Source organism: Theobroma cacao, chromosome 1, assembly GCF_000208745.1.
Source record: "Theobroma cacao cultivar B97-61/B2 chromosome 1, Criollo_cocoa_genome_V2, whole genome shotgun sequence".
NCBI classification, from domain to species: Eukaryota; Viridiplantae; Streptophyta; class Magnoliopsida; order Malvales; family Malvaceae; genus Theobroma; species Theobroma cacao.
In genome coordinates, this window is record NC_030850.1 from 28,944,476 (window position 1) to 28,956,481 (window position 12,006).

Sequence of the window (12,006 nt, forward strand, 5' to 3'; positions counted from 1 at the left end):
AAGGACGATGATCCTGGTAGCTTGCATCCTTTTCAGTGCATTACAAATTTGTAATATCGCTATGGTTTTTAATGTCTGAAACGAAGCGAAACAATCATATAAAGCATCAGTTTAAAAGACAGGAACTGAACAGAAGCCGAATATCTAAGCAAAAGATATGAAAAGAAGAAAAAACTTTCAAAGCTGTGCCATCGAATTCAAACCCGAGGACAGTGTACTCGCCATTTTCGTCAGCCCAGAGAGCCCATGGTGTTCACCCTGACACCACCAGAGAGGATCCATGAAGGCAGAAAGCTACACTCAAAGGTCATCGCTCCTCACCCCAACGGCCACCGCCTTGCCCATAATAAACAGTACTACACGCCTTTATAAAGGGCGGTTTCTACTAGAGGCCTGGCACCCCTGCCGGCCTGCATTTTTGCTACCAAGGCATTTAAGAAAGGGGGAAAAAAAGTACAACTACAACAAATTGAATGCCAAGAAACAAAAAGAACAGTGTGGACAGTTTGTGACTATTATTGAAACTAAGATCACCGGGACATTATGAGCCTTGGGCTCCATTTGTTATAATGAGAAGGTACGTACCATATTGACAAGTGACAACCTCTAGAGAACCAGTACTCACTTAGAACACTCTTGGTGAGTGAAATATACTTACAACTTCTATAAATGTTATCCAAAAGAGTTTTGATATTAGTAAATAATTTCTTGTAACAGAGAAAGATTTCATCTTCGGATCGAATCTAAAACTACACAGTTAAAGAACATTCTTAGATCAAGAGTTGCGATTAAAAACGAACGCAATTTCTCATCTCATGTTTCAATCCTAGATGGCTTTGAAATCAATGCATGGGGTCAACAAGACAGCCAGACTAAATTGACCTTTCGGAGGCCTTGATGGAAAGCAGCAACCACCGGTAAGCCAAGATTATGGAAAGCAGAAGAGTCGTGGCATGATTGATCCGTCAGACGGGCAAAACTCGCTTTGCTTCAATGCTGAAAGCAAAGGTCCATTTTTCAGAGTCACTTTCCCTTTTCTATGATTATGTTAAATGGCCGACGTGATTATGCACGATAGCTCGCACATGCGCTTCACAATGCCTTTTTAATTGTTGTCACAAACATTATCCCACCCTTTTTTTACAGCTTGCAAAAGCGATCGTTAGATATGCCTGGATTTCAGGTAAATGAAGATTAAACACCCATATTTCTTGAACACCAAAAAAAAGAAAAAAGGGGGTCAAAATATATAAAATTAGAAAAAGCAAGGAGGTAAAAGAAAGCGCCCGAAGAATGATTTAAAGGCCTATCTCTTTCTCATCTCTCACTTTCAGAACACCAACTTCCTACGAGGTGCCGGGATTTTATTACTTTTCCCAGAAATAGCAGCGAGATCTCGGATGGTTTCGCCGATCAGGTCTTTAAATATTAGCCGTTCAATATCGAGGACTGCTTCGGACATCTCAATGGGGCAATCTCCCCAACCGTCCCCTGCAAGGTCCTTTCTTAGCACACCGCAAATGACCTCAAACAAGTCATCCGATGAGTCCCTCTCCCGAATCTTTTGGAATTCGGACCAAATTTGTTGCAATGATGTCTGTCCGGCCCACGAATTTGTACACGAGATAAGCTTCCATGGTGGTAATTGTCTCTTTCGATTGAGAATTTCATTGATGGTGTCAAATATAAGCTTCCTTTGGAGTCTGGAGACTTTCGAGGTGTCCTTCCCCTTGAGATACTGCTGCTTCTCCAGCAACAAAAAGACATCAGAATCTTCAGGAAAGTAATTGGACGCTCTGAGGATATCCGAAATGTAGATAAAATCACAATCATCTGTTTTATCTTCAAACTTTGATTCAGCGGACGAGATTGCTGGACTCCACATATCATCTTCTGATTCAACAAGTTGGTCTGATAGTTTCACCAAAGATGAGAAGAAGAGAAAAAACAAAGGGTTAAAATCTCATGTTGAGGCGGATTGAAAATTTACCCAATCACAAATTAGTTTTTAACGCATCCATCCAACATTCATTTAAGGAGATACAAAGTCAATATCAGTACTGACAGGAGGAGATGATGCATCAAGAAAAAACCAAATTCATCGTCGCTTTCACTCTCTTTCCCATATGCCATTGGTTTAACAATTAAGAAGGGTGGGGCCATTGCCTACACATACCAAATGCAGGATGGGAGCGTGGGATGCTCTAAAATGTTACGGCCTCCAATGGCCACCTGTCAGGCAAGTCCAGCGGGAGGATATTCTTTTCTCTTTGGCTTAGGGAGAGTACGGGATTTTACACTTTTTTTTTTTTTTTATCTCACATCAGGTAATTTTGTTTTGCAGTAAAGGGCAGAGGTTTCAGTCACTTCTCTATATATGTCCGTTCTTTGATTAAAGTCGCAGTTCTTCACTTTATTGTTTCAGTTTTGACCAATAAAACGGCGTCGTCCTTAAGCGATATCCATTTCCCTACGATCACAATCTAAGATGAAACTGAACAATCCCACGTGATCGTAACGCCAACCCAATTTAGATTCTCTTCACCTCCTCCTAGAAAACTTTGTCCGGCATGACTCATGAGCCCCTCCCCAAGAAAAAACCAAAAGAATTCTCTCCTATATCCCCCAAGGTGGAAAGCCACGGAAATCATCCTAAAACCGTTTTGACTAATCATGGATTAATAAACAAATACAATTCCAAGAATAGATATCATGCAAAAAGCTTTGAGTTTTGAATGAGATTATTTGACTCGTCAGTCATGACAGGCCTAGGGGTCAACTATAATCAGGTCTACCAAATTGTGCATGCGTCACCATAGTCAAATGCAAAATCTAGCAAATCAAAATCAGTTCGTAGACTTTCTCATCAAAAAAAAATACTAGTAGAATTTTCTATCTTACCTTTGAAATCGATGCTCCGTTTCATAACAGGGGAAGGAGAAGACTCCTCCTTGTAAAACGACGAGTCAAGGACCGAGACCGGACTCGGCTGCAACTCATTCGTAGCGGTCATCTCTGCTATGCTGTGAAGCAGCTTATCACACCTTTCCAAGAGGCTTTTCCCTTCCTTGTATTCCTCCACCTTCGATCTCTGTAAAAGGCAATATGCCATAACAAAAAATTACATTACTTAAATGAATTACGGTAATTAAGCAAAATTAATTAATCAAACATTCAGTGTAATTCAGTAATTTAGTAAATTTACCTCCGTATCAGTTTGAGAACATGTGCCAATGCTATTCTCCGAAACAGTGGATGCTTCATCCTCCGCTGGAATAAATACCTTCTCTTCTTTTCGATAAATCTCAGACGTTGATTTCCTATTTCTCGGCGATCTACTCGTCGTCTGATCTAATCCGGTTCTTCTCACATTAACCCTAGGAGACTGAACCGGAGACACTCTTCTCTGCTCCACATTCCCATTCCTTCTCTGATTTTCAACACTCAACTGCCTTCTGTTAGGACTCTTGACGCCACACTCACTCCTCGTCGGAGAAATCGCACCCCTACTTCTGCTTTGGTTCCGTACATTCCGTTCACCCTCTGGTCTATCACGTCTCGGACTCATCGTCGGCGGCGACTCGAGATTCATGTTCCGGCGAGCTCCAGGTCTTGATCTATAGCTCGAAGGAGGCGCATCGTTGCCAATCCTTCTGACCGGGGAAGACGGTGATCTGCCCGGTTTAATAACGACAATTGGAGATTCTTCACGTTCATAGACAAAGTTCCTGTTATTCGTTTGGTTTGGAGGTTTCCTAGTGTGTAAAAGGCCTTTGAGTTGCAAAGCTTCGAGAATTTGCTTAAGAGTCTCGAGATCTTTGGATGGCTCGTCGATTCCTCTGAGCTTAAGCCGTTTCTCAATCTCACCGTAGATAGAAACGGTCTGTTTTGGTTCGGGAAAGAAATCGGCCGAATCGTAGAAACATTTCCTTTGGCCCATTCCGCGAACCGGAGCTTTAACCGGTTCAGCTCTCGCATTTCTTAAACCTTCTGATCTGTTACTTATCACTTGATCTTGTTTGGCTCCTTTTTCTCTTACCACATTGCTCGAAGCACCTCCATTTTGGAAATTTGGTTGCTGACTCTGTTTTAAATGGAAATTAACTCCGTCTATAAAACGGTATTGAAATAGATCTCTGCCTCTTGCTTCCGACGCGGATCTTCGGAGCTCTGCTTTTCTATTTGGTTCGGGATCAGAATCCTGCAACGGTTCGAGTCCCATGAGCCTCGCGATTACGCTAGGTGACCGTCGTTGCTTGTCGTTATCATCCATTCCGTCTTCTTCGCCGATGTTTTCGCATTGGTTCGCCGATAAAATGGCGGCATTGGTACGGATCTCTCGGGGCTTAAGGCTTCCTTTAGCATCAACGACAGCTCTACTATCAAGAGAGAGCCTTGGAGCTTCTTTGGAGAACTTCCACGGTGACCTCGCGCTGCCTTCTTTGAATTCGAACATGGGAAAAGGAAGAGGTGTCTTGTTCTGGTTTCCCGTCGGAGTGGAAGGTTCCGGCGCAGGAGATCGGAGCTCCGATATAACCGGAGATTGCTTTGAACGGTCCGGTGATGGAGCTGATCGACCTTGTGGCTGCTTCTCTAATTCTCTCGATATTGCTGGTGACTCAACTGTCTTCTCGTCCTCCGGTGTCGTTTCACTGGCCTGAACAAAAAATCCAATAATATAAAACCAACATAGAAATACAGTTCAGTAGAAGTCCACATCCACATTCAAAAAAAAAAAAAAGAAAGCAGCAGAGAGGAAAGAAACCAACCGGTGTGGGAGGGAGGCGCTTGGTGGAGTAAAGGCGTTTGCCAGTAAGAAGCTGGTGACGATCAAAGATCTGAAGGAAACCAGCCATGCAACCCATTTGCTTCTCTAGATTTTGGTCTTGCACTAATCCCGTCGTCATTTTTGTTTTTCTCTCGGCAAAGGAAAACTTCTCACTTCCCGTTTTAACTCAATAATCCTCTTCTTTCTCTCACCTTAACTTTTCTTATGCTTCCATATTCACATTTCTCTCCGTGTTTTACTGGTTTTCTCTCCCTTTCTCTCGGTTTTTTTTTTTTTTTGGGTTCTTCTTTCCCTGCCTGGCTGAGTGGGTTTGTGACTGCAGCCTCTACCTGTAACTCCCGCTTTTCTGGTCTTTAAAAGGGTGGGCGAAGTTAAGGAAAAGAGCAGCGGAGTGGGGCAGGTGGAAATGGACGCAACTTGCCCTTACCTTTGAATGAAATGACAAAGTAGTAAAATACTACATAACTTAATAAAAGTAGTTTAGGGACCTAAAAGGAAATGGCAATTGGGACATTGAGGAAAAGCCATGTTATTTTTATTTCACTCCTGGATTGTAATTTTCTCACGTTTGAGGACTTTGTTGCATTTGAAGTGGCGCAGACCTGCAGGCAGCAGGTAAGCTTCGGTGGGCAATGCTTTCATCTGCTCCCTTAATTTTCGCGCCTTTGAACGACGACCGACCCACCCTTGTACCTTTCATTTTTACTATCCCCCACTAATCTGCATCTATTAAGATTTGGAGTAGACCTATGCCCTCAAGAGTTGGTGGTTATACCCGTCTTAATTCCTCTAGAAATGTGGTCTCATGTTTTTTTGCCATTTTAAGCTCCCAAGTACTTGTTGGTTTGGTATTAATTACTAATCCATCTCTTTGGCTCATTAATCATTGATGATGGGTAGGCTGGAGGGCAACATATGAATCAATCAAAAGCCGTCAAAATGGAGAGATGGATAAGAGAACGGTGCACATTAACGTGCATCACGAGGACAGAGATGAAGATATAGCAGTCGGAGCGAGTAAAAGAAAAATGGCTTTACCAATGCAAACGAAAGAGGATATAAATATATGTATATAGTAAGGTGCAGCCCGTGAGTAATGGGAAAAAAAGAATAAATAAACCCATCGTTTTCCAGTCCTCAAAAGTTGAAAGACTCAGACAGCCTTGAGTGGACAAAAACAAAAAAACACCCGGTCCAGCCACCGGCTTCCCAAAACGGGTGCCTGAGAAGTTCCAACTTCCATTATAAGGGGCTGCACTACTGGACGTCGAAGAGCCTGGTCCTTATGCCATCAACTTTTGTAGCTTCACACGTGGTTTAACTATGTGCATACAGGTGGCATGGGTACAGCAGCTACAGTTTGGAAAGGGGACCAAAGGGGGCCAGCTCACATCTGCCAAGTAAGAATGAAGGGCGTTAAGGTATCAGTTAGCTCGGTACGCTGCTGTTGCCTCGCACCGTTTATTTTATGCCCACCTAAACGCACTGGAAATATATATATTATTTTGAGAAAATAAACTAAAGCCAATAGAGACGTTCTCATTTTCACTTACCTCATCATAGCCTTAATAAAATTTGTTGCTAACACAAGGCTCGTACAATTCAATACTTTGCCTTTTACGTAATACATATATAGTAAGTATACATCACATTAATTTAGGGCAAAGCTCTGTCCTTAGACAACATATCTGTTAAATGGGTTCCCTAGCTTTTCAATTTGAATAAATTATTCCCATTAACAGAAACTTACTTCTCTAAGAAAGGAGCTGAAATGAATCGACTCTCAACGTTTCCCTTTGCTTGTGGTTTTAAGTTTTAGCAAGCTTATCTGTATACATAAAATAAAATACTACATGCATGCTAGTGTATTAGTCAATGATTTTTGTGTGTCTTGGTATCGACAGTAATCTCGATGAAATCAATATCTGAATTTTGTAAGAAACCTTGTTTATTTCTAATCCTTACCTTTTTATATAGCCTCATTGTTGGCGTGAAAAGCTGCAAACTGTAACTTGCTAGTGTTGAACATTGAGCGAATCCAACCTGAAGAGTAAATTGAACTCCAGCCATGTGGTATGTAGATATATCCCTAAGTTCGAAATGCTAAGCTTCCCACTTTGAGGATCCTATGTCCGACTGATCAAATCCAGGTTCTGGATGTAACATATTTCTGGGGGAGGTTCCTTTTATTTAAAGCAGCATGTGGTCAAACTTAATTGTTTTAGGAGTGTTTTTGCCCCTTGCTATAATGAAACGGTTGTGAATGAATCCATTATCTGACTATAATAGGGAAAAACACATTCTTGACTGAAACCTAAGTTTCCTTCCAGCCAAACAGAACCATTTTTATCACAGCACATTTTCTCGTATCGTATGGCAATTGGCATGGCCTTATTGCCCGTGATAGGGCGGGATAGGGCGGGACATACTTGTAGTTTCATTTTCTGAAAGCAGCATCTGGCCTTGTGATAAGTGGGGTTCTAAACTTCTAACGAGTGAATCTGCCATATCCCATGTGAAATGTCTCTGAAGTGAAATGGCGAAACCTTCTGTGTTACACCATGTGAGCCTATATCTCATTGTACATGCCTCTAAGCCGTATCTAGTATTCACATATATTATGGACCTAACATCTCTTTCATGTGTCTTGTCTTTGATCTGAATCTGATACTAATAATTATGTATATATCATACACAGATACAGCGTGCAGAAACTCTCTCTCTTTACCCTTTCATCTAACCTTCTTTTCATTTAACCCACATGCATTTCAGATCTGCAGAACCCTTTAATCTTTAGCTTTTCATAATTACAATCTCACCCATTCTGATCTGACCACTAAACTGCAAAAGGCAAGAAAAAAAGAAGAAAGATTAAAAAGGACCAGTAAAGTTGATTAATAAGTGAAACTTACTGGGATTTGGGGTTTTGTGGGCCCCTGTTTTCTTCAGGCCCCTCATGGCCATGTCCTCGTTAGATGTATGTGGTGAAATAGCACAGTTTCCAATCTGAAAACTCCCATGTTCTCTCACCGACCCCTCCTCTTCTGCACACATTCCTTGATTTTCTATTGTGTTAAAACTACATTTCACATTCCCCTATTGTTTCTTACGCTATAAAATTCCATAGGGTCAGTGGTTCGTACTGGCCTGTATTTTATCCTGAGTGGAGTTCTGCCCTTCCTCTACATCACTGCTTATTCTCATGGAATGCAGGTAATATTAGCATCCAGGTTACACTCTATATTAAGCTGTATTTGCTAAGAGGGCATCTTCTTCATATCCTCTGAATATTTTTATCTCTACAAATCTCACTTGGTAAATGAAGTACACTATGGCAAACATGAATTCTCTGAGGCAAAAAAAATTACATCAAGGGATTTGGGGCGCCCCCAGTATAAAAATATAAAATAGATTGGAGGAATATTCAAAACTTGTCAGGGGAAAATGTGCCCCTATAATTTTTTTTTTTTCTGAGAAATGCCTCCCGTATGCTCAGAGAAGGCGTAGCTATGTTTTTTTTATGCAAAAAATTTGTTGATTGGGCTAAATGGATTTGGGGAATGCTGAATCAATCATGAAGAGATGGGGATTCTGATTCCTCTCTGGGGTTTAGTAGTTGGACCACTTTTTAACTTTGAAGACTGCAAAATGCTGTGCCCATCCCACATGGACATTAATTTTATAATAGCTCCATTATTTTTCTATACAACTAAAGTTTGCCGCTTCATTTTTCACCCCCTGTATTTTCCTTGGTGTCCTACATGTTGAGATTTCAGTGTGAGTCAGCTCCATGCGTCAAAACTCTGTGTAATCACTTTCTGTAATGTACTACTGGAACATTTTCCTAATAAGGTTCAACACAAATAATAAGATAGAAAAGGTTCTCTTCTGTTTCTTCGAAGTGAAAAACTTTTGGTCCTTTGAACATTCAATAGATAAGGTTTGGTTGTGGTATACTCCTTTATATTCAAACTCTTCGCCTCCTACTTCAAATAATCTTTCTCCCTCTGTAGAATAGAATTCTTGGGTTCAAAACTCTTATCATGACAATTGGAACTTTTGAAATGTAGTCTTGAATTTTAAGAGAAACTGATAAGTAACAGAGCATATGAAGAGTTGGCAGCTCTGTCATTTAGCAGGGGAGGTTAATCCGTCCTCCACCTTGTGTAATTGCATTCTAACATCATTCCCCAACTTTTTATGCCAGTTCAAGTATGTTGAATAAGAGTCATCCCCAACATTAGTCAAAATTTCACAATTATCTAAATCTGATAGCACATTTCTCCTAACATGCACATGACATCTTTATCTTTAAAACAAAAAAGAAAAGAAAAGTGGGTACTGAAGTGGAAGGGAGATTAAGTTTCCAAAGCATTGCACATGACGTTAACATCTACATCGCATTAGCATGTTTTTGTGCTAGATCTTGCCTAAATTTCTCATGCATATCGTAAATGAACATAAAAAATTAAGTAAATTGCGACCAATTAGAGCAATCATTATTCACACCTAATTATCCAAAGGGGCTAAATCTAAACAAATTCAGGTCCATTTATATGCTAGTTTTCTGTTTCCACCAAACAAGAATTAAAACGTGTTAAATGCACTGGACTCTTTGGACAGCTAATGAATGTATCAGCAAAGTGTGTCCTGAGGACTACACATTTTAGCATGATAATAGTTTTGCATGCGTGGCATTGATTTTAAGGTCACCACAAAAGAGCAAGTGTCAGTCACCTATAATGAAGTTCTTTCTTCTGTTGCAGCCACAAAAAACGAAAAGAAAAGAAATAGTATAAGCAACTGGCCTTCTCCATAATTAACGATGGGTTCATTCTCCTTAGACGGTAGACTCCGATTGTTAATTTATTAAACTCATGTCAAGACAAAGCGAAAGTGATGGGTAATAAGAGATGCTTAACGGTCTTTTAGGTTAACTTTTTTTTTTTTCAGGTCTTGTGAAAATAAGGTTAATTATTAGTTTTCCTTGGCCACTTTGCTCGGGAAGCGTAGCCCAGCTGCCAAAAAAGGGTTTCATTCGATGGATGCGGCCACTTTCACATGGCTCTCAAAACTGCTGGCGGAAGTGGCTTCATTGAAGGAAGCAAACAACATAAGAATAACACCTAATACCTATACTTTGCTGAACATAATCCCTGATGTAATCATGTACTATGGATTATTTAATTAGCATTTAGCAATATTTAGACTTCCTAGGAAAATTATATGCAACTCTCCCCCCATTTTTATTATACTTTTGCTGCAAATTCACAGGGATGACGCAATGGTTTAGTTTTGGGGAATTGAATTTATGTCAATTAAGGTGGGGACATCTTGCTGATGGGATTATTAAAAGTTGGGTAGGGTTTAGATCTCATAATCCGCTTGTCTCCGGTGGAATAAATAGGCGAATTTATAGCCATAGGCTGAGCATATATTGAACGGGTTTTTGCCAGCCTATATTCAACTTCCTCAGTCATTAATTATATCTGTGTTTAAGTATTATTTTTTGTTATTAAGTACGGATGGGATAAATTTGGGACCAACCCAATCCCCCTCCATCAGCATTTCTTCTAAATTGGTCATCCATGTGCAGTCTAACGCCCTAAATTAAAGTAAATATACTGTCCCTTCCCTCCCCTGTTTTCTTTTCCTAGTAATGCAATGCTTTTCCCGCCTCTTTTTCCTTGTTTATTTAGTTTTGGATCAAAGGCTGGGTATGTTAAGAGGTTAGGAATCAGGATGTATGTTCTCTTGTTGGGTTAAATGCTTTCTTTGGTAAGGCTGGTTGCTTGAAGACAGCCCAACCTCAGCCTGGAGATAGGCATTTCTTTTAATCAGATAAACATATATAATATAATGGGAATAGCCCACTGAGCCAGTGAGTCTGACCCCTTTTAGATGGACTGAAAGCCGAGAGGGGCTTTTCTCATGTCCCAAGACTCAGACTAACTTTCTCATCTGCCTGCTCAGTCAGTACTCAATGGCCTCTTTGGATAACTGGAATAAGTCTCGTTCCTCTCCAGTTTGGATTTTCTTTTTTGTTTTTGCTTAATATAACATGTTATTTATTGGCAAAATGATTTCATTGATCGTGACACTTTATCCCTTTTTTAATTTTCCTACTTCCATAAACATAATCTTTGACTTTTTGGGAGAAAAATAAATCTTAGTGCATTTTCTGCTAACAGATGAACATAGAAGCTGAAATTTTGCAATGAACAGTATTTGTTTGCCTTCTCTTATCCATGAAATTAGTGACGGAGGCATAAGTGGAACGAGTCCAAGGCCAAGGAAAAAAGGTGGAGACGGTGACAAATGACATGTTGCCATAGCAAAGCCATAAAACTTGCAGATAGTGTTAAGATAAGGTTAGGATCACAACTCACAAACACAAAGACAAACCGTCATTCTCATTGCTTCCGCGCCCCCCCCCCCCGCCAATAATCATCCTTCCACTTTCGTAAATCCATCGCATTAATATATACATAAACAATCGCATTGATTATTTCCTTTCCTTTCGTCCATTATGTCAGTAGCTTTTAGTCTAAAGACATTGTTGCGTGTATATATTATTACGATAGCAAGAGAACAGGAGAAGTCATCACCGAATTACACTCAGATTCGAATCTAACTTTAACCTTGCTGTTTTAGCTTACAGCTTATTTCTGAAGCTGGAAAGTCCCAAAAGCCCTTTATTTGGGACTAAGTGCGCCTCTGATGAAACTAGTCATGGGCAAGGAAGGGCCTTTGGCTCTTTTCCATGCCTTCAATTTTCAACCAACTTAATTAAGCTCAAGCAAAGCAATCAACGCTACAGAGAAGAAGGGGCCCTTCCCTTTTGTTAGAAGGCAGGAATTAACAAGAAACAAAAAAGAAAGAAATTTGACAAAACAAATGTTAGTATTCTTGATTGTTTATTATATACAAGGTTAGGACTTGGAAAGACATTTTTAACGTAAAGTCACATGCATTGTGAGGTTGTGACGAAGTCTAAGGTCGGACATGGCAAAGATTTTGTCCAAACCGATGTGAGGACACATTGCAAAGGGACCTTTCGCCGTGGGATGGAAGATTGGAGGAGGAAGATTCGTAAATGGAATACGGTTATGGTAGATACGAAAAATTATTAATGGTCCCCATAATTGCAATTAGGCTAGACCCCAAAGGTGACCGGCTACGTGATAAATACCGAGTTTTTGGGAAACGGATTTAAG

The 12,006-nt window shown here is 40.3% G+C and overlaps 1 protein-coding gene across 1 annotated transcript; it reads right to left on the bottom strand.

Annotated features, from left to right (window-relative positions):
• Positions 608-5,219, bottom strand: LOC18613256 (protein LONGIFOLIA 1). Its single transcript, XM_007050391.2, has 4 exons — positions 4,770-5,219; positions 3,206-4,657; positions 2,902-3,091; positions 608-1,911 (listed from the first exon to the last, which is right to left on the bottom strand). The coding sequence occupies exons 1-4, from the start codon at positions 4,905-4,907 to the stop codon at positions 1,331-1,333; spliced, it is 2,361 nt and encodes a 786-aa protein (XP_007050453.2). The 5' UTR covers positions 4,908-5,219; the 3' UTR covers positions 608-1,330.

What these genes read in the sequence shown, in the direction of transcription:
- LOC18613256 (XM_007050391.2), bottom strand. Translation starts at nt 4,907, where the DNA reads ATGACGACGGGATTAGTGCAAGACCAAAATCTAGAGAAGCAAATGGGT. An exon ending in AGCGCCTCCCTCCCACACCG is followed by an intron (nt 4,658 to 4,769) that starts GTTGGTTTCTTT and finishes TTTTTTGTTCAG; the next exon opens with GCCAGTGAAACGACACCGGA. An exon ending in ACGGAGCATCGATTTCAAAG is followed by an intron (nt 1,912 to 2,901) that starts GTAAGATAGAAA and finishes TGAAACTATCAG; the next exon opens with ACCAACTTGTTGAATCAGAA.